This window comes from Mustela erminea, chromosome 11 (genome assembly GCF_009829155.1).
Source record: "Mustela erminea isolate mMusErm1 chromosome 11, mMusErm1.Pri, whole genome shotgun sequence".
NCBI classification, from domain to species: domain Eukaryota; kingdom Metazoa; phylum Chordata; class Mammalia; order Carnivora; family Mustelidae; genus Mustela; species Mustela erminea.
The window spans coordinates 3,000,505-3,019,710 of NC_045624.1; the positions used below are offsets into that span (position 1 = coordinate 3,000,505).

Consider the following 19,206-nt stretch of genomic DNA (forward strand, 5'->3'; position numbering starts at 1 on the left):
TACACACACTCACACACACACACTCACACACTCACACACACACACTCACACTCTATAGAATTCTCACATTTTAACCAGTCCTCTAAGTGAGTAGGACACGCTCTCTTCAGACAAAAAGATGTTCCAGTTGAGGTTTTTTGAAATATTTCCATGTTTCAAAGTGGAAAATCATTGCTCAAGAGATTCGAGCACGAACACTTTTTTTTAAAACAAGGCTGTCATGTTCGGCTGTGTCTGTCGACCCCACAGAGGCCTGCCTTGAGGTGGGCGTCCGGCCCAACCCCTCGGGCAGCCTCCCCAGGACTCTCCAAGCCCCTGTGCCCACAAGAGGGGGCAGCCTTGGCTGGGTGGGGTGTAGCCCTGATAATCGGGTCACATCCCATCCCTATGGGGCATGTGATGCAGACCCCAGACCTCACAGGCTCCCAGAAGGCTCCCAGTGGTGCCGGAGATGAGGTCCAGGGCCGGCGCGGTGCCCAGAACGCCGCACCCCCCAAGAGGACAACAGACAGGCCGGCACAGTGACTTCCCCACTGACGGCCACGCAAGTGTTCTGAGTGGGTCTCGAATCCGTCTGGCAGCCCGTTTCTGGACTTCTTTTGCCCTTTAAGTGATTTAAAAAATCGATTTCCGGTGTTCTCTTCTACTTTTGAGTCTCCAGTAATTACTGGATAAGTTTTGGGGACTCCGGTCATCATTTGGGATTATTCTCTGAATGCTCTCTTTAAAATCAATCTGTTCTACCTACTTTGAAACACTTCGGCCACTTTCTCGCCAGCGTCTAAATAGATCCCGGGAGACTCCGGCTTCCGCGCTCCTCACCCCTGCACGCCGGCGGCACCCGACGCCCGAGCCCCGGCCGGGAATCAGAGTCACGGACACCAGCTGCCTTGATATTCAAGGGAAGGGCAGAGTGACTGCTGCCTTCGGAGCCGGAGGTCTGCCTTTCCGTTAGAAGGCAGAGCAGGGTCCTGCCAGGGCCGGTGGTACCACCGTGGGAAGGAGTGGGAAGGCGTCGGGGGTCGGGAGGAAGGAAGCAGTGGGGCTCCTTGGGGACAGGGTCGAGGAAGACCAAGAAAGAGGGGCTGAGCGCACGTTCTCTTCATTCCCAGCTCTACGAGGGTCGGCCTGGGACGGGGGCGCGCCCGAGTTACACGAGAACTAAACACAAGGGTGTGCGTGTCGACTTGCCTGGGGTCCCTTCAAGCAAAAATGTGCTGGGAGGTCCCCCGGGAAGGCCCCTTGTGCCGTGAAGGTGCCCCCCCCACCCACAAGGGTAGACGAACCTCCAAGTGCCCACGGAGCCTTGACCCCCCTCCCCGTGGAGGGCCAGGCTGCAGGGCCTGGGGTGCGGGCGGGGCCATGCACGGCCGCAGTGGCCTCCGGGCCTCAGCTCATCTTTTGGCTTCGTGGCTCTGACCGTCCACCACACTGACCAACACTGGCCATTGTGGGGGTCGCTCTGAACCGCTGACCAGCGCCATCTGTGTCTCCAAACAGGAGCACATGGCAGGATTCTGCCCCAGAACTTGGGCTTTCTCCCATGACGCAGGAGGATTCCAGAAAAGAGCAAAAGGCACTTACTTCTCTTATCGGTCGTGTTGTGCACTGTCACCGTGGGGACTCCAGGACCTGAGTGGGTGGAGAGGAGAAGCCAGAGAAGAAAAGAAAGAAGGCCGTTAGTTCATCTGAAACACAGGAGCGTCCGGCCTCCCTTGCAGCGTGCACACGCGCGTGCCCGGGACCTGCCTGCCTGGCTTCGTGCCCTTAGCATCCCAAGGGAGCGGATTCGAACTCCAATATTCACACTCATCTCAGGGTTCGCTCCCTCCTTGCTCCACGGCCCTGTGCCGACGCCAATCCCAGGCGGGGCCTTGAGTGCGAAGGAAGGACACCCCAGTGGCGTCGTGGACGGGTTCCTCCCGGAGAGGTCGGCCTCTCCACGGGCCTCTTGGGACGCTTCGCAAACACTGACTAGCCAGCAGGGCTCTTGTGCGGAGGTCTGGCCGTGTGTCCACCCCCGCCTTACGTTGGCTTCCTGACTCCAAGGCCGTGGGGGAGCCCAGAGCCTGGAGGGGTGAGGGAAGGGCAGGCTCCGGGCAAAGGGGCCTCCGTGGCTTCGGGCCGTGGTCAAACGTCCTTAGTTTCTTGAGCAAGGAGAGAGTCCAGGGAGCAAAAGGGGCTTTTCCAAATTGTTTTCTGGACCCTGGTGAAAGTAAGCCAGAGGCAGGCGACCGTTCCGGCCTCCACTCTGCGCCCTTTGCGAATTCACTCTGTTCCAGCCAGCCGGGCGTGGGCAGGTCCTGCAGGACGCCCACCGCTCCCTCTGCCCCAGACCCGGGCAGGCTTGCTCGTTTCCTTCGGTGCGGTCTCTGCTGAGATGCCTTCTCCACTTGCCTGACGGGAGCCTCCTCGACCACACCGCCAGCCCCTACCCGTCCCCGCTTCCTCCCCCTTTGGAGAGCTCACTGTCCCGTTCCGTGAAGCTGGGACCTTAGGACGGGCATTTTCTGTATTTGTTCACTGTCCTCGTCTTCAACGGCACCAGGTGTAAGACTGAGAAGCGCTGTCTTTCCTACTGCCGCTCCTGCTGGCGGCCGGAATACAGCTGGTGTTGACTGCATATGCATGGAGTGTGTGCTGAGCGGTGGCCACGGAGCCTCCGGGAGGAGCAGGGGAGGCCTGCCCCTTGGCCCTCGGGGACTGGGGACAGTGGAGGCAGAGAGGGGACGCGGGACGCAGGAAGGCAGAGGGAGGCAGGTCCACGGCGGGGGCACCGTGGCCAGGGCGCTGCTGGCTCTCTGCTTCAGGCTGGGGACTCAGGGACACTCTGAGCTGGAGGACATGTACTGTCTGGGGAGAGGACTGGCTGGTGCTGACCTTCCCTGGGCTCACTGTAACCTCGTGCCTGCTTTCCTGGGGCCGCATGACCAGGGCTCCAGTGAGAGCCAGGGACCTGCCACGGATCCTACTATTCTGAGGGTTTAGCGACCCCACTGCAGCGGCTACCGAGTGGAGGTCCCATTCCGGGGCCCAAAGAGCATTAGCCACGGAAGAGCCATCAGATGGGGCTGGTCCAGCCAGGCCCCGGCTAAGGTGAGAGACAGACTGTGGGTCTCACCAGCCGTGGACCTCAGAGCCTGTCCACAGTCCAGGGACTGGACCCAGACCCTGCCCAGTGCACATCCGAAGTCCGGGGGGCCTGGGGCCTTATCTCCCCCCACCGCGTGGCCCCCTCCCCCGTTCACCCACTACATAGGACAGACCAAAGAAAATGCCGCGCATCTGGTTACATGTGAATTTCAGATAAACAATACGGTGTTTTGTTTTGTTTTAGTATGAATATGTCCCATACAGTATTTGGACTTACCACCAAAAAAAAAAAAAAAGAAAAGTTGTTTACCTGGAATTAAATGTAATTGGGTGGCCTGCATTTTCATTTGCTAAATCTGACGCTGTCTCCCCAGGGGCGGGCAGCACGGATCTGAGAGTCCAGGTGTTTAAATCCGAAGAGACAGCACTTAGGGCGAGGGACTGAGACGCTGGCTGCGCATTTAAATTATTGAATCAAACTAAGTTTCCCGGCTCGAAGATCCATGCTTCCCGTGGGGAGCTCATGTGGAAGAACAGATCACTTATTGAGAAATAAAGAAACTACATCTATTTTCTCTGCACATTTCAGGGTGAGTAAATTTGCACACAGAGCGTATCCTACACTTTTATTAATAATGTAAACAATTATTATTTATTTAGCTCCTACTATGTAAAGGCGTTCTGCAGGAGGTTGACCATGAATAATTCATCATCCTCACGGCAGCCCTACAAAGTAGCTTCTAACTGTATTTTACAGACGAGAAAACACAGGTTCTGAGAATGTGAAGCCTTTATCTCCTCCACATAGTCAGAAACTCAGGCCTCCTCAATTTTTTTCATTTTATTTTATTTTATTTTATTTTATTTCTTTTCAGGGTTCCAAATTCATGAGCGTGATATAGGTTTCTAAAAGGAATGCAAACACTAAAGAAGAGAGTGACAGGGCAAGGCCCTGCTGACCCCACTTCCCAGAAGTGACCTGAGTCCTCTGTAAAGCCCAAAGGCGCTCCTGTATGGTCACACGCACACGAGAACAGATATACTCAACAGAGTCAAATAACATAAAAACACTGACATGTAAGTTGGCAGCTTGATCAAATCTGAAGTTTGCATCCTATTGCCTTAGTTTTGCTTGTTTGTTTTTTAACAAAACGTCGAACACGGACTTGAGGGCGGCTGTCCTCTCCTGAGCACAGCCTGCTCCCCCCCAGGGACAGCGGTCACCTGACACCTCCTGTACACTTAGAAGGTCTTTGCGGCTCATGGTGGTGTTTATAACCCCAGCTCAGGCCCCACAGAGTGGAACACAGAGCCGGAGGGCAAGGCCACACGGGAGGAGGGGGGGCTCGCGTTTGCAGCACGAGTCAGCACAGGTCTGGGACCCGAGCATGGCCGGGCAGCCGGAGGGCTGGACCGTCTCGCACACGTCCCTGCACACGCTCACGGGGAGGCTTGCCCCTGAGCAGAGAGCCCGATGCGGGGCTCGATCCCAGGACCCTGAGATCATGACCTGAGCTGAAGGCAGAGGCTTAACCCACTGAGCCCCCCAGGCGCCCCTGGAAACCATTTCTAACAGATGTGTCGTACGCCCCTGTATGGCCACATGCTCATTCCTTCGCTGCCTTCCCTACTGATGGAAATGCAGACTGTTACCTTCTCTTCTTTGTTACTGTAAACGGTGCTGCGGGAAACCCTCATACTTGTCGCACCCGTAGCGAAAACTGTCTGCCAGGTGGGTGAGTCACCAGCGAGGCAACTCTGTGTTGAAAGGTCTTATGGTCTTATGGTCAGCGTTCACCAGATGAGCTGCAGGTTTCAAACACAAAACCCCTGCACTCAGTGCTTATGAACCGTGGAAGTTTATCTCTCGCTGATGTTACGTCCTGGTAAATGCGTCCGGGGCAGTCCTGCTGCGGCTGCGCCTATGCGGCGGCTGCGCTCCGGGACTCAGGCTGGAGGGCCGGCCCTCGTCTGGCACATGCAGGCTCACCCCAGCATGTGAGGGAGACATACGGGGGCTCCTGACACATCTGGGTGTGTCGGTCATACTGGCTCTCATGCCTTTGGACAACGAACAGGAGGAGCTCTCCTTCTGGGGAGCTGGGGGTCGCGTGGCAGTGGGGAGGGTGTCCGGGGATGGGCGTGGGTATGAGACACTGGGGACCGCGGTCCATCACCTCCAGCAGCTTCTGACTTACAGTGTATGGGGGGGATCTACTATACCTGAAAAATGTTTGTTTTTTCCACTCTGATGGGAAGATATTATATGTGGGTATTTCTTGAATTAGATTTGTCAAATTTTGTGTGAAGTGCGGTATCTTTTCATGCTAATTTCACATCCGCATTGTGTGCATGTGGTGTGACTGTGGAGTGTGACAGTATGTGGGTGTGATGGTCTGTGACTGTGGGAATGACTGTGGTTGTGTGTGGGTGTGATGGTGGGTTTGTGTGTTGACTGTGTGACTGTGTGATGGTGTGTGATTGTGGCTGTGTGTGTGTGATGGTGTGTGACTGTGACTGTGTGTGGATGTGATGGTCTGTGACTGGGTATGACTATGTGGTTTTGTGTGGGTGTGATGGTGTGTGACTATGGGGTGTGACTGTGTGTACTGTGACCCTCTGCCGGCTGCGGTCGCACTGCTGCTTGTCCCCATGCTGTTTAAGAATTTAGCTCTGACTGCTGTCACAGGTGCTTCTCCTGTGTTCTTTCTAATTGTCACTCTGAAAAGTGCCCTTAGCACCAAAGGTAGCAACTGTCACACTGAATTTTAAGTTTAAAAATGCAACTGCTCTTGGGCGTCTGGAGGGCTCAGCTGGCGAAGCGTCTGGCTTTGGCTCAGGTCATGATCCCGGGGTCCTGCGATCGAGGCCCGCATCCGGCTCCCTGCTCGGCGGGAAGCCTGCTTCTCCTCTGCGCCTCCCCGTCCCCTCTCACGTGCTCTCTCAAATAAATAAGTAAAATAAACCTGCAACTGCTCCTACCACTTTCCCACCACACCCCGGCGAACAGCAGACGGACAGACACGCACACGCCCTCTGAGGCCTCGGGCGGCAGTCTGCATCCTTCCAGGGCCTGTTTGGAATCTGGGAGTCCGCGCGGTGCACAAGATGTTTGCTGATGGATTCATGGCTAATGAACAGAAATCTTGGCCATGACCTATCAAGGCAGCAAATTTGAATCAGGCGAAGGAAGGATCTCTTGAGAGCATCCCGTGTCCCCAGGTTTTACAGCGGGGGTTCTTGTCCCCACGGACACTTTGCCATCACCTGCCCCACTGTTTCTCTCGGTGCCAAGGACAGCCGTCTCCGTTTACCGGGTCCGAACTGTGTTCTTTCCCTCAAGAGCCTCATCACAGCCGCGCCGCAGTCACTGTGTCTCAGCACAGAATATTCTACAGAGCAGCCAAGTGGACGCAGAACAGACAGAAATTACATGTAAAGAGGACACAGAAGTTAAAGAGCAGCCCCTATGTGTGATTTAGACCTCTCGGTTCTAACTGGACCCCATCCAACATTCCAGATCCCGTCCGAAGGTCAGCTCTTCTGGGAGCCTGTGCCCCTGGCCCGGCGGCCATCTGGGACCCAGGAGCCACTTCTCTTCCTCCAGCTGCCTGCATGCTGGCTCCCTTGGCCGGGTGGTCTAGAAACACAGCTCGATGTGGGTTTTAAGATTACCCAAATGGTGGGGCGCCTGGGTGGCTCGGTGGGTTAAAGCCTCTGCCTTCAACTCGGGTCATGATCTCAGGGTCCTGGGATTGAGTCCCTTGTCAGGCTCCCTGCTCAGTGGTGAGCCTGCTTCCCCCCTCTCTCTCTGCCTGCCTCTCTGCCTACTTGTGATCTCTGTCTGTCAAATAAATAAATAAAATCTTAAAAAAAAAAGATTATCCAAATGGTTTTCAGGTTTCTATGATGGTGAGGCTCTTAAAAATTGGGGAGGACATAGGAAAGCACCTAAATTACAAAGAATTTTCTCATAAGAGAAAAGATGCAGGAGATTCTTGATTTGGAATATTTAAACCTCATGACACTTTGATCAGTCCGGGCTTGGGGTTCGCCTCAGACGCCTCTAAGAAAAGAAGGGACGTGCCAAACACAGCAGCACATGCACAGCATTCTGCGAGAGCCTGTGAGTAAGGGGGGACCCCTGAGCCCGTTGTACAGAAGAGTGCTTTTACTAACGAGCCTTTGGAGGGGCTTCGCGGAGATTTTAAGCTGGTTTTCTTTCCTTTTCTTCCAAAAAATCTAATGCACCCCCAGCAGCTAACGTACAAAGCAGAGTTGCTCTGAACCGTAGGAAGCCCTTTGCTATTCTGTGTCTGCAAGGCACCGCCGCTCTGTGACCGCGCACAGAGCGTTGTACGGAAATCCGGAAAGCCTGGCTTTCTGCTCCGCGGGCCGCAGAACGATCAGGACTCTGATCTGCTGCTCCTCTTCCGACGACTCCTGCTCCTGGGTTCTTTCTCCTTTGCCTGTAACTCCGCTCAACAAACATACAGAGACACCGCTGATGCGCCAGACACACTGCCAGGTCCCGGGGAAGCAGCCAGAGCAGACAAAGTACTCGCTGTCGGGGCCTCGGAGTCCAGCAGGGAAGACGGACACACACAGACGTAGGCTTTGGTGCCACACAGTGAGCGCGGCGGGCGGAGTGGGGGGCTGGGAAGTCAGCAAACTGACTCCCCCAAGGGCGGACGTGGCCAGATCTGCTCTGGCGGCCACGCCGCCCCCTGTTACTTGGTGGTTCCAGCTCTGCAACTTTCCCTGTCTGGGTCCTCCGTGCAGAATACGAGGGTGTCAAGGTCTGCTCTGGGGGGAGGCTGCTGCCAGCGCACTGGGGGTCCTTCCCTCTGCCCGGCGCCGTGCTGGGTGCTGGAGGGACCCTGCCTCAGCCTCCCAGCGTGCCGGGAGACCGGCGCACCCCATTCTGGAGATGGGAACGTACCCCTGGGGCCTCCCTCTGAAATGCAGACGGGGACACGCGGCAGAGGGGCCCTGAGACCTGTGCCGAGAAGGGGCGTCTGTCTGCAGCCTGAAGCGGAAGCCAAGGAGGGCAGAAGGGAGTCAGGATCCCTCCCCTGCTCCTTCTCAACCAGCCCCTCTGGTATGTGGCCCGCCTGGGTTCGTCTGGGACCTCGGACATGCTTCTGAAACCACGCGGTTATGTTTCACCCTAAACTCCTCTCTGCATGGAGGTTTCACATCAAACATCCAGCTCCGTACGTGCGTGTCTGTTGCCTCACGCTCACGCTAACACACTCCTCCACTCATGCCGCGTACGCGTCTGCACGGACACCCACGCAGAGTGTAAAAACACTGACTGTGATTCTCCATGTCCTGTCCTGACATGTCTGAAGTCCTTGGCGGGGAAGCCGGTCTCACGGCCGGTGGACCCTCGGAAGACGCACCCAGAGCACCGGTGTGCGGAGCCGGGGCCAGAACTGCGCTCACGGCGGAGAAAGCTAGCGCCGTTTGCTCAGCCTTGGCTTCCAAAGACACGACCGCGGAAAATCAACGTCAGGCTTCTTAAAAACCCTGGTTCGTGCCAGAGACCACTTGACTCAAGTTAGACCTCTGACTTCCACACGAATGTGGTTCCTGGGGGGACAGAAGTGAGGGAAGCGAGTGGATTCGCGACCAGCACGGACGGTAGTGTTGAACCTTCAAGTCCCTGCCGCCGGGGGCCGGGCATTCACATCACAAAAGGAAAAGATCCGAATTACGCAACAGCCTTGCAAAATGGAAAATCAAAAAATGTTTCTGCATTTCTGGCTTTCGGCGCCATTCACGTCAGAATGTGAATTTACGCCTGCTTCACCGGATGGCGGGAGAGGGACAGTTACAGACAGAAATGAAGCAATGACGAAGGACACAAAACCGGAACAAGAAGAGTCATCAGAATAAACAACAGCGAAACTCACAGCGGCCGCGCTCGGCTTCATCCCTCCTCCTCCTCCTCCACCTCCTCGGGGGACATTCGTGGGGCAGACCGCGTGCACGCAGGTGAAACCCACACCGTGCACACAGTCGTGTCACCTTTCCCTGCCTCTCGGCTGCACGGAGTGAGGGTCTCTGCCGCCGGCGGGTGGGTGGGAGGGTGGCTCCGGCCTCGTGTGTCTAGGGACCCTGGATGAGACCCCACTTCCACGCGGCAGCCTAAGGGCCATCACTCAGCAGTTCACAGACGTCAGTGCGCGGCTTTACACGCTCACCAACGATGGTGAGAAGTGTCACGTTAACTTTGTACAGTTGCGCTTAACCTCTTGCTCTAGGAACCGAGGGACGCTCAGGGCTGGTGACAAGGGCTGGAAATTCGGCGAGTGTCTCGGGGCTGTTGACTCGTTAAGCGTTAGGTTTCAGGAATTATGTGCACTGACGACACAGCATCCTGCCCTGTGGGCATCAGCTGGGGCGCAGGTCTGCGAGGTTCGGCATAATTCACAGAGTCCACGGTGTGAAGGAAGGAGCTCAGCTTCGTCTGTTTGCCACATCAGGCAAACTGCGGGAGAAATGATGCAGTGTACAGCGGCTGTCGCATTGTGCCGAGCACGGCTGCGTCCGGATCCCCACCACGGCTCCGGGAACCGCCATGTCCCTCACCGATGCCCATCCTTGTCATCTGTGTTTCCGGAAGTACTGTGATGAATTTCAGCCAAAGCTCAGATCGCATTTTTTTTTTTAAGATTTTTATTTGAGAGAGTGAGCGAGCATGCGTGCGTGAGCGGGGGGGAGGGGCAGAGAGAGAGGGAGAAGCAGACGCCCCACTGAGCAAGGAGCCCGAAGTGGGGCTCGATCCCAAGACCCCAGGATCATGACCTGAACCAAAGGCAGATGTTCCACTGACGGAGCCCTCCAGGCATCCCTCAGATCGCGTTCTAATCTGAGCGCTCACAGTACACTCATGCCCAATCTCTTCTTGCCTACTTGGCACTTAGGAAACTCTCTTACACGCCGCTTTGTATCACACAGGACATGCTCAGTGTCTTACTCACAGTGAGTGGCCAGTGGCTATCTGCTGGTTAAATGGCGGATACAGAATCCGTCGACGGGATGCGCCCCTTGGGGACCCGTGAAGTTGGGCGGAGAAGTGCCGTGGCTGTGCCACGTTCTTTTGATAACCTCACAGTTGCCGGTTACCTGTTTGAAAGACCAGCTTTGGTTTCTAGAAAGTGCCAGAGATAATCTAGAGCTAAATTCTGTAACGAAGGTACTGCAAGCTTGTCGACTGCGTCGATGGTCAGCAGCCGAGCCTCCCAGCAAAGACAGGGCCGTAGATTTCTTAGGCATCGGCCACAGCAAGACCGTATTCCTGGGGGCATTTGAGAGGCTTCCAGGCGGGATCCTCTCATCAGAACACGTTCACGATTATTCAGTATCTGTGGCAGGCTGGCGTCTTGCCTAGAAATACCTCCAGATTGTCCCCGTAAGTAAGGCAAACACACCGCCCTCGCTGTTGCTCACGGGCTCCTTTATTTCCTTCTAGTGGACGCTTCTTCGAACTTAACCTCTGTGCCCCCGCGTTCATTTGATCTGGGAGATGAGGCAACAGAACGGGAGAGAGGTTTTCAAGGGCAGCCCCGGGAGCCTCTGAGGGCTGCGCCTTCTATGCTCGTATCCCACTGAGTTTCCTTTTGAAGAAAGGGCTCCGCGGCTTACGGCACGTCATGAAAGGCCGGGACTCGTGGCTCTTTAAACGTCCTTCTGCCGCGCCGTTCTGTGCTTCTGCAAGTTCTCCTGACACCCTCCGGCCGGGAGCCCTTAGTGCTCTGAACCATTTAATGATGGTTTTACTGCGTTTGTCTCACCACCTCCTTCTCGAGTTCTTGTCTCGGCGAACGCGTACATCTCGGCAAACTAAACCCCCAGCCCCGGGGCGCAGGGATGGTAGGAGCTCAGCACACGGAGCTCCCAGTTAGCGGAGCCCTGACGAAACGCTTTTTAAAATCAATGAACAACTTTATAAAAAGGATAAGATTTCTTGGGGGATCTTGTGTGCATGTGAATATTAAAGTCGTTCTCTGCTTTGGGGTGGAAACCGTGGGAAAAGAAGGGAGAAAACCCCACACAGATGCCGGCCCTTGGGTAGGCGTTGTTCTAGAAACCCTCCCCAGCACTGGGGAGAAGCACAAGGGCAGTGATACTTGTACAGAAAGAGAGGAAATCTGTGCACGTGTGTGTGAGCATGTGTGGGTGCACGTGTGAGTGTGCGCATCTGTGTGTGTGCAAGTCCCTGTGTGTGTGATAGCCTGTGTGTGCCTGAGGTAGACACATGTGAGCCTGTGTGCGCACCTGCGTGTATAGACATGTATGTGCGAGCACGCACACCTATGTATGGACACGTGTGTGCACCTGCATGTACGCACATATACTTGTGCATCTGCTCCTGTGTACATGTATGTGTGAGAACCTGCACGTATGAACATGTGTGAGCACCAGCACACATGCATGTGTACTTGTGTGAGAGTGTGCATCCGCTCGCGTGTACATGTATGTGCGAGAACCTGAACGTATGAACACACGTGTGAGCGTGCGTGCACCAGCACACATGCTTGTGTATGTGTGTGTGTGTGTGTGTGTGTGCACCTGCTTGTAGGTACAGGTACACGTGAGAGTGCACCTGCTTTTGTGTGCATGTGCATGTGTGCACCTGCTCGTGTGTACGTGTATGTGCACACACCAGCACGTGTGCTCGTGTACTTGTGTGTACACACATGCTCTTACGTGTGCGTATGAGTGTGTACCATCCACACCAACCCACGGTGCTTTACTAAAACTCACGCTTTAAAAACTCTGAAAATAAAACCTCCTCCCCCAATTTTTCTCATTTTTGTCATGTCCCTGAGCACTTCAGAGTCACTTAAACGGGATCAATGCGGGAGGACGCCACCACAAAATCCTTCACGGCACGTACATGAATGCTCTGCGGAGGAGGCGTGGGGTGGCGCGGGAACGGCCGCATGAGTGACACTTTTAATTAATCTTCTCCTGCTGTAGCAGCCGTGTTGTTAAAGTGTGGCAGAACAGATGTTCTCTCTTCGACGCCAGCCCCCGAACTGCACACTATTTTTATCCGAAGCCTCAGTGCCCCGAGTGGGCTGGGACGGGGGAGCTGGAGTCGGCATGCTTCATGGGGAAACACTTCCAGAAGAGAGAAGGAAGTGAGTCAACCAAACGCATGCCTTCCCTCGGCCGGGCCCCTCTCTAAGTGAGGGGTGCGTCTCAGAAGCGCAGCCTCGAGAGCTCCCGAAAGGCCGACAGAAGCGGCGGAAGTGAAGTTCACGGTAACTAAGTAGCGGTGGGACCCAGAGGCTGGGGCTCAGGCTGTCCTGGATCATCACAGAAGAACGGGGGCTTCAAACACCCCCAGGAAGCATTCCCGAAGGTCACGGTGTGTCTCATGGTGCTCGTCACCCTCCCGCTGCCCAGGACACAAGCACCAGGGATCACTTCTACCTCCGCTGTAGCTTCTTCAACAAGACAGTAGCAGGCGCTGTGGATGGATGTTGGGTACTATTTTCGGTGGATTCTGAGGCGCCAGGGACGGTAAGACGGACCCCTGGATTTAAATAAGATCGTAGAGATGGTAGGGTGCTGGCTGATCTCAGAAAAAACTGAGTGGGAGAAGTCTATCTTGGAAGCCAGGAGATGGTGTTGCGTACACGCTCTACTGAACTCCGGCGGTACCAAGATCACCGGGAGGACCTGGAAAGGCGGAGGCGGAAGGGGGGGGAATCTCCCGAGTCTCCAGTTCCACAGGCTGTGATGGGGCCTGGGAATCTGCATGTGTAACCGAGCCTGTGCGCTACTCTTGGAGAACCACTGCTCGAAGGTCATAAGTCGGAGTGGGGTTTTAAGTGGTTGAGGGAGGGTTTGGAGGAGCTGCTCTTGGGGACCGTGTCAGTTTTCCAGGGCTGCCATAATGGAATTCCAACATCTGGCAGGCTTGGGACAACAGAATTTGCTGCCTCACGGTCTGGAGGCTGGGAGTCTGAGACAGGCAGGAGTCAGCACGGCCAGGTCCCCTGTGAAACCTGCCCGGGAGGGTCCTTCCACCTCTGGTGGTGGCCAGCCAGTCCCTTGGTCTTGCATCTTGGTCTACCTGCCTCTGTTGTCACATGGCACCTCTGTCCTGCGTGTCTGTCCCTTTCCCTCTTCTTACAAGACACCAGCTATTGGATTAAGGACCCACATTATTCCAGAATGACATCATCTCCATTAATTACACATGTAGCAATCCTATTTCCAGATAAAGTCACATTCTGCAGTCAAATGCTCTACCACTGAGCTATACCCCCTAAAGTCACATTCTGAAGCACTGGGGGTTAGGACTTCAATATATTATTTGAGGAGTGGGGTGGGGGCGACACAATTCAACCCATGGCAGGGACCTAGAGGTAGGTCTTACCCTGTGGTCAGGAAAGCCACATATGGTACACACGGACCCTGTTTGCATAAGACGTTCCCTTCTTCCCCTCCCCCAGAGATACTTTCCCATATACATGTCCTTGGCTAAACTGTGAGACACCCCTAAGCCAAAGAGGTACAGCACAGACGCAGGTCACCAGCAGAACAGACTTCCTCTGAGCGCTTGTGCCTGTGGCAGTATCCCGCGCTCACTCCCATTAGAAACCCGCGGGGATTACAGACAAGGGCTCCAAGTCACGTGAAAGTTCAAAGGACTCTTCTGTTCCCAGGCCTACAGATCATGATCATTTTGGCAATAAATGCATTAAACTTTACTTCTCAGGTAAGAGCATAACTTCATCTTGCCTGAGCTCACCTACGTAAAACCACATGCCCTTGGTTTCTGGGATCTGGTCTCCTCACACATAAAACGTGGACAGCTATGCTGTTTGTAAGGACTAAATGAAGTTGACCTTCTTTGCAGTTCTTGGCCAATGCGAACGTGAAATGGATGGAAGCGGTTATTAATAATTATTAGCAATGTAAACATCCCTTGGTAGCAGCTGGGAACTCAAGGGAGAGAGATTTGATGTTACGCTTAAGATCTGGGGATGTGGTGGTCTGTCTGCCCAGGCAAAGTGAGATTAATTGTTTGTGTGTTTTTTCATTTCATTTCGATTTGGTCTATCTGGGCTGAGTGCTCTGAGGACAGAGTTCCTCTTGTCCTCTGCATGAAGATGTGGACACCTTCCACACTATCTAGAAAGGTCCAGATCCTGGCCCAGATCTTCAATATCCACTTCAGCTAACCATGAAGGCCACTACCAACTTCTTTGTATGCTCAGAAAGTAAACAAAAGTCCTTTGCCTAAAGATACATTCCATGATAAAGTTTCGTCATTTTGGCCCGATTTTTGCACAAAATAGAAACAATAGCTATTAGTAACTGACCTCTATGTAAATTCACATCACCAGTCATCAGAAATAAGAGGTGACAGTACTTCCCACTATAGGGAAAAGGTGACAATAGTTGAAGGCCCCCCCCTCTTAGGTGTGAGTCAGAGCTAGGGCAACAACAATGACAACAGTAATATCATCATCATCACCATCATCAACACCATCATCATCATCAACACCGTCATCATCAACACACCGTCATCATCATAATCAATAACCCTGTCATCATTATCAACAATAACATCATTAGCAATGAGTAACAGGACCATTCTCATCGACAGCACCATCATCAACAATAATGTCCTCATCACCATAGTCACGTCACCATCACCACCATCATCACAGTCACCAATAACACTGTAATCACCATCACCATCACCAATAACGTCACCCATGCTGAAGAACAGTAACATCGTCACCTCTACTGCTACTAGGTCCTGCTAGGAGTACTTTATGAATAATAAATAATTTAAGGTTTATGACCACTCTACCAGGCAGGTACTCTAATTATCTCAGTTTTATAGACAAGACGGCCGCGGCATAAGGAAGTCACTGCTGTAGCTTCCTCCTTGGTGAAGGACCACCTGCCATTCTCCCGGCCCATTTTTACCAGTTTCCAAACTCCCTCTTTCCTGGCCACCTACAGCTTTTAGAGTCTTTCCCTAATAATTTGCTACGTTCTGCCCCTTGTTGTTCTCTAGCTGGTGACGTCCGTCCCCTTGACGGCGGGCTCCTGGAGCATGGGGGCCCGTTCACACCCATGACGCGGTGACACAGCCCATCCCAGCCGAGGCTCTTGTCAGCTTCCTTCCCGTGCTGGTCGCCTGATGGGTTTCACGATGTGGTTAAGGTCCCTAGACTCTGGGCTACTCGCCAGCGCCTCTGCCTTGCCCATCCTGGCCCATCCTGGCCTGCGGTCAGTATCTCGCAGACGGGAAGCATCAGAGAGACTCTCAGCTTGGACCGCTCCGTCTCTGTGGCCCCTCTGGCTGGGGGACAGATTCCCTGCAGGTGGTGTGGCTTACACCCTGGAGGGGGCGGCAGGCACTGGCAAATGCCCGCTCTGCCCCGACCCTGCCCGGGCCTGGGAAGGCAGGTACGAAGATGCAGGGCTGCAGCGCCCTCTTGTGTCCGAGCCTCACCAGGGCTCAGCATATGCGTCCGCGGGAGGAGCCCTGGGAGGGCAGCCATCGGCTGAAATGGTCGCTTGTCCCTGTGCACAGGAGATCACAAGAGTGGTCCCCACGGGCTCCTGGAGAATTCAGGTGTGGAGGAAATACCGATCCTAGCCCTGCCCGTGCCCCTAACTATGTGCTTTGGGCAAGATGTCTAAAGTGTGTTAACAGTCTCATGTGTAAGAGGGGGTAGCGGTTCTGCTCGCGAGAACGGAGCCGGTGAACTCCGGGACCCTTAGAGCAACCTCTAGGGCCTGAATCTCCGAGTTTTTGTTAGGCAGCGCGTCACCATGCATCTGTGACTTCCCTGAGGTCAAGGACGATGCCTTATTCACACACAGCAAAATTCCCAGCACAGAGAGGATTTCCCCTGGTTCTCCCAACCCCTGTACACGGCTCAGTAGCAGCACCGATCGCACGAAATGACATTCCTCCCTCAGCACGAGACCCTCCAGGCAGGACCTCTGTTCAATTCTTTGATTCCTTAGCACCTAGAGGTATACAGCAGCTGCTCAATAATTGAACTGGGCGGCGGAGGGAGGTGAAAGCCAGAACCTGTCTTAGGGCAACGAGGCGGGGGCGAACGGGCTTCTCCCTGACATTGTAATGAGTCTGCTGAGAAGGACACCAGGCAGGGTGGGTGTTACTCTGTCTATGGGTTCCCTAACTTCATGTCCCCGTATGGACTGACAGCCACAGAGGATAAAACAGGCGGATTTGAAAATGTGTTTCGAGTGCTGTATCTTCAGCCAAGGGCTGTGTAACAAGATCTAATACCCGCTCCTGGGGGAAAAATTAATGGAAGCGAAAGCAGATGTAACATTTAGCCAGGTGTCTCTGCTCATTTTTCTTTGAATGTGACTATTTTAAGAAAACTGGATGATCCAAAAAAAAAAAAAAAGAAGAAGAAAGAAAGAAAGAAGGAAAGAAAACCGGATGATCCTACTTTGTCTCCTTGGAGAGAAAACAGTTGCTGACTTACTCGGCACCACATTCCCGAAAAGAGCTTTGTAAGAACTTCTGCTTTTTCAAATTCATTTTTCAATTCTCTCTGCCCCTGCTCCGTCTTCTGCTGCCATTTTGGCTTTTTTGTTGATGTACTGAACTTCCCACTGTCCTGAGTGTGTTACATAGGGGGTCGGCGTCACCCACGCGTTACACGATGATTTGTAGTTCTTACACTGAGTGTACATTTATTTACGTGCTGGGTATGGGCTCGACTCCTAACTGTTGGTCTCTCCTTGGCTCCTTACTAGCCTGCAAATCCCCTCGTGGTAGTAGGACAAGTGGCTCAAACCACATCCTCTAGATTCTCACACAAACGTGAGCCATCCCATGTTTGAAGCTACGGCACTGGTGTGCACGACACGGACAGAACTTACGAGAATAAAAATGTGACTTTTGAGCTTTGTTTGTCACCTTTTTCCTTAGCAAATCTTCCAGGTTTGCCTCTCATTCTTTCACTGGGTACCAGGTGCCAAGCACACAAAACTTTCGACAGCCAGCCGTCACGTTCAGCGGGACCCACGGGGAAGAAGTGTTCACGGAAGCACCAACATGGCGGCCACATGGCGTGGGGTCTGGTGCCGCTGCTACTACCGACTGGCTGGGTGGTTTGCCTGAGTCACCAACAGCTCTGTGCCTTGGATTCCTCAACAACAGAGCAAGGAAAGTGGAATTCACAATCACCGCACTACGTTTTGTGAGAACGTTCTTCCTCCCGTGGACCGAAGGTTCCAGTCAACGACGGCGGACACCGACGGTGCCAAAGAGCTCCCTGAAGCAGTCAAGAACGATGAATTTACAGCCAACAGGATGCGTGGTAAACGGCCTTACACTTTTGAAGACAGTTTATGGTATGGTATAACGAGAAGAATTTATTAATATGAAAACTGCCTTATTCAACCACGCTGGACAGTATGGAGTAAGCACCAGCACCTTTGAAATATTCCGACAGATCAGTTTTAGAAAGTCTCCTGGACTCATGAGTGTCCAGGGTTGGATCCTTGAGACAGAAACACACCCACTTCTCTTATGGCTCCTCCCGGCTATTTAAGCTTTGTTATTCAGTGATAACCAAGAGGGAGCTCATAACTGGGGCCAAGAACTGGTAAGAAACTCCCCTTGGCGATCTGGTGTGCTGCTTCGAGCAGACGTCGCGGACCGGTCACCTATGGTTCAGCTCTGGCCCGCTCATGCTCTGCTCAGCCAAAAGGAACGTGTTTCAAATTGTAGTTGGTTTCCAACATTTGGAAATTCGATCTTTGTATAAAAATATGGGTTTTGAAGTTCTGTTGAAATACTGTAAGATCCAGAAATCAGCGTTGGCAGAATGGCGGCGACCGCTTGGCGCTGAGGAGGAGCTGTTCTTCTCAGTCTGGGGGTGTTCTCTCCAGCGCCCTAAAGGGCCCTCACGCCCCATTAGAACCTGCAGCGTGGGATTCACTCACGGACTTTCTGTCCCTGCGCCCCTAAGCATCTGCGCGTGCTAGTGTTCTCCAGCAGTGAGGAAGGGGAGAAGCAGGAGCTCGGGGCTGGACAAGCGTCTCTTCTCCAACACTCCTTTTCTTTTCCCTCAGCATCAATAATTAAGCTTGGAATGGATTCTTTTGAGGCCTTATCTAGGATGGAAACTTCTGTTGAGGGCCAGGGACATATTTCCAATCGAATACTCGTAACTCATCTCTGCTAGGCAAGTCATGTTCCCTGGTTTAAACCCCAGACCTCACCTGCTGTGGGAACCTGGGTGGGAGACAGGGACGGCTGTTTTGCTGGGGGTCAAAACAGGCCGGCGGTGTGGCTTGAGGTAAGGATTCTTTTGGTCCGGAGCAAAGGCCTTCTTATCTCCATCTAGAAAACAAACTTTTCGCAAACAGCCACGAAGTGGAAAAATAAAATGGACTTTGTCTGAGTATCTTCTTTAAAAAAAAAATCCAGACCATGAAATGACACCCTGACACCATCAGAGAGCTGAAGTCACATCCTGTCCAAGGCGTGGGAGGCAGCGGCAACAAAGGCCAGCCTACCCTGGACGGCCACGGCGTGACCTCCTGGGACTCGCTGGCTGCTAATGAGTCTCGAAGATGTCACATCCCATTAGCTGACAATCACCATGTTTCCACAAAGGACAACTCCATAAAATTGACCCCATACTGAATTTTGACTTCAGAGATGAGCTGGGATTCACAGTGTACTTGGGATCGCTCAGTGTGTGAAGTTCTTCTGTGTTAAGATAAGCACCATCGCATGTGGCCGGAGATACCCGATGTCTGGAGAAGGTGCCCAGTTCGCGTGGGTGCTGGCATGTTCCTTACAGCTTCTCTGCTGTGTCAGTCTGGGGAAAGAACAATCCTGCACGCTTGTGAGAACAGGAGGTCACAGAGTCCCCAAGAGCCCAAAGGGAGCCTCCTAGGACATCTCCGTCACTGGCCACCTAGTTTCCGCCTGGAGAACTCCTGGTAGGACCTTCCGCTGTCATGGTGTGGACATGGAGGGCACACACAGCTAGAACCTTAGAACAGAGCTTACCACCCTTCCTCGTGTTCTGTGCCGACCCAACTCCCTGAAACCCCCTCACGGGT

At 53.6% G+C, this 19,206-nt stretch overlaps 1 protein-coding gene across 4 annotated transcripts in view; it reads right to left on the reverse strand.

The window, feature by feature from the left end:
- Positions 1 to 19,206, reverse strand: part of DPP6 (dipeptidyl peptidase like 6) — an 854,966-nt gene that overhangs the window by 31,368 nt on the left and 804,392 nt on the right. For all 4 annotated transcript variants that reach the window (XM_032304848.1, XM_032304850.1, XM_032304847.1 and 1 more), the window contains exon 17: positions 1,585 to 1,632. In XM_032304848.1, coding sequence (XP_032160739.1) covers positions 1,585 to 1,632 — 48 coding nt within the window. The remainder of the gene's footprint in view (positions 1 to 1,584; positions 1,633 to 19,206) is intronic.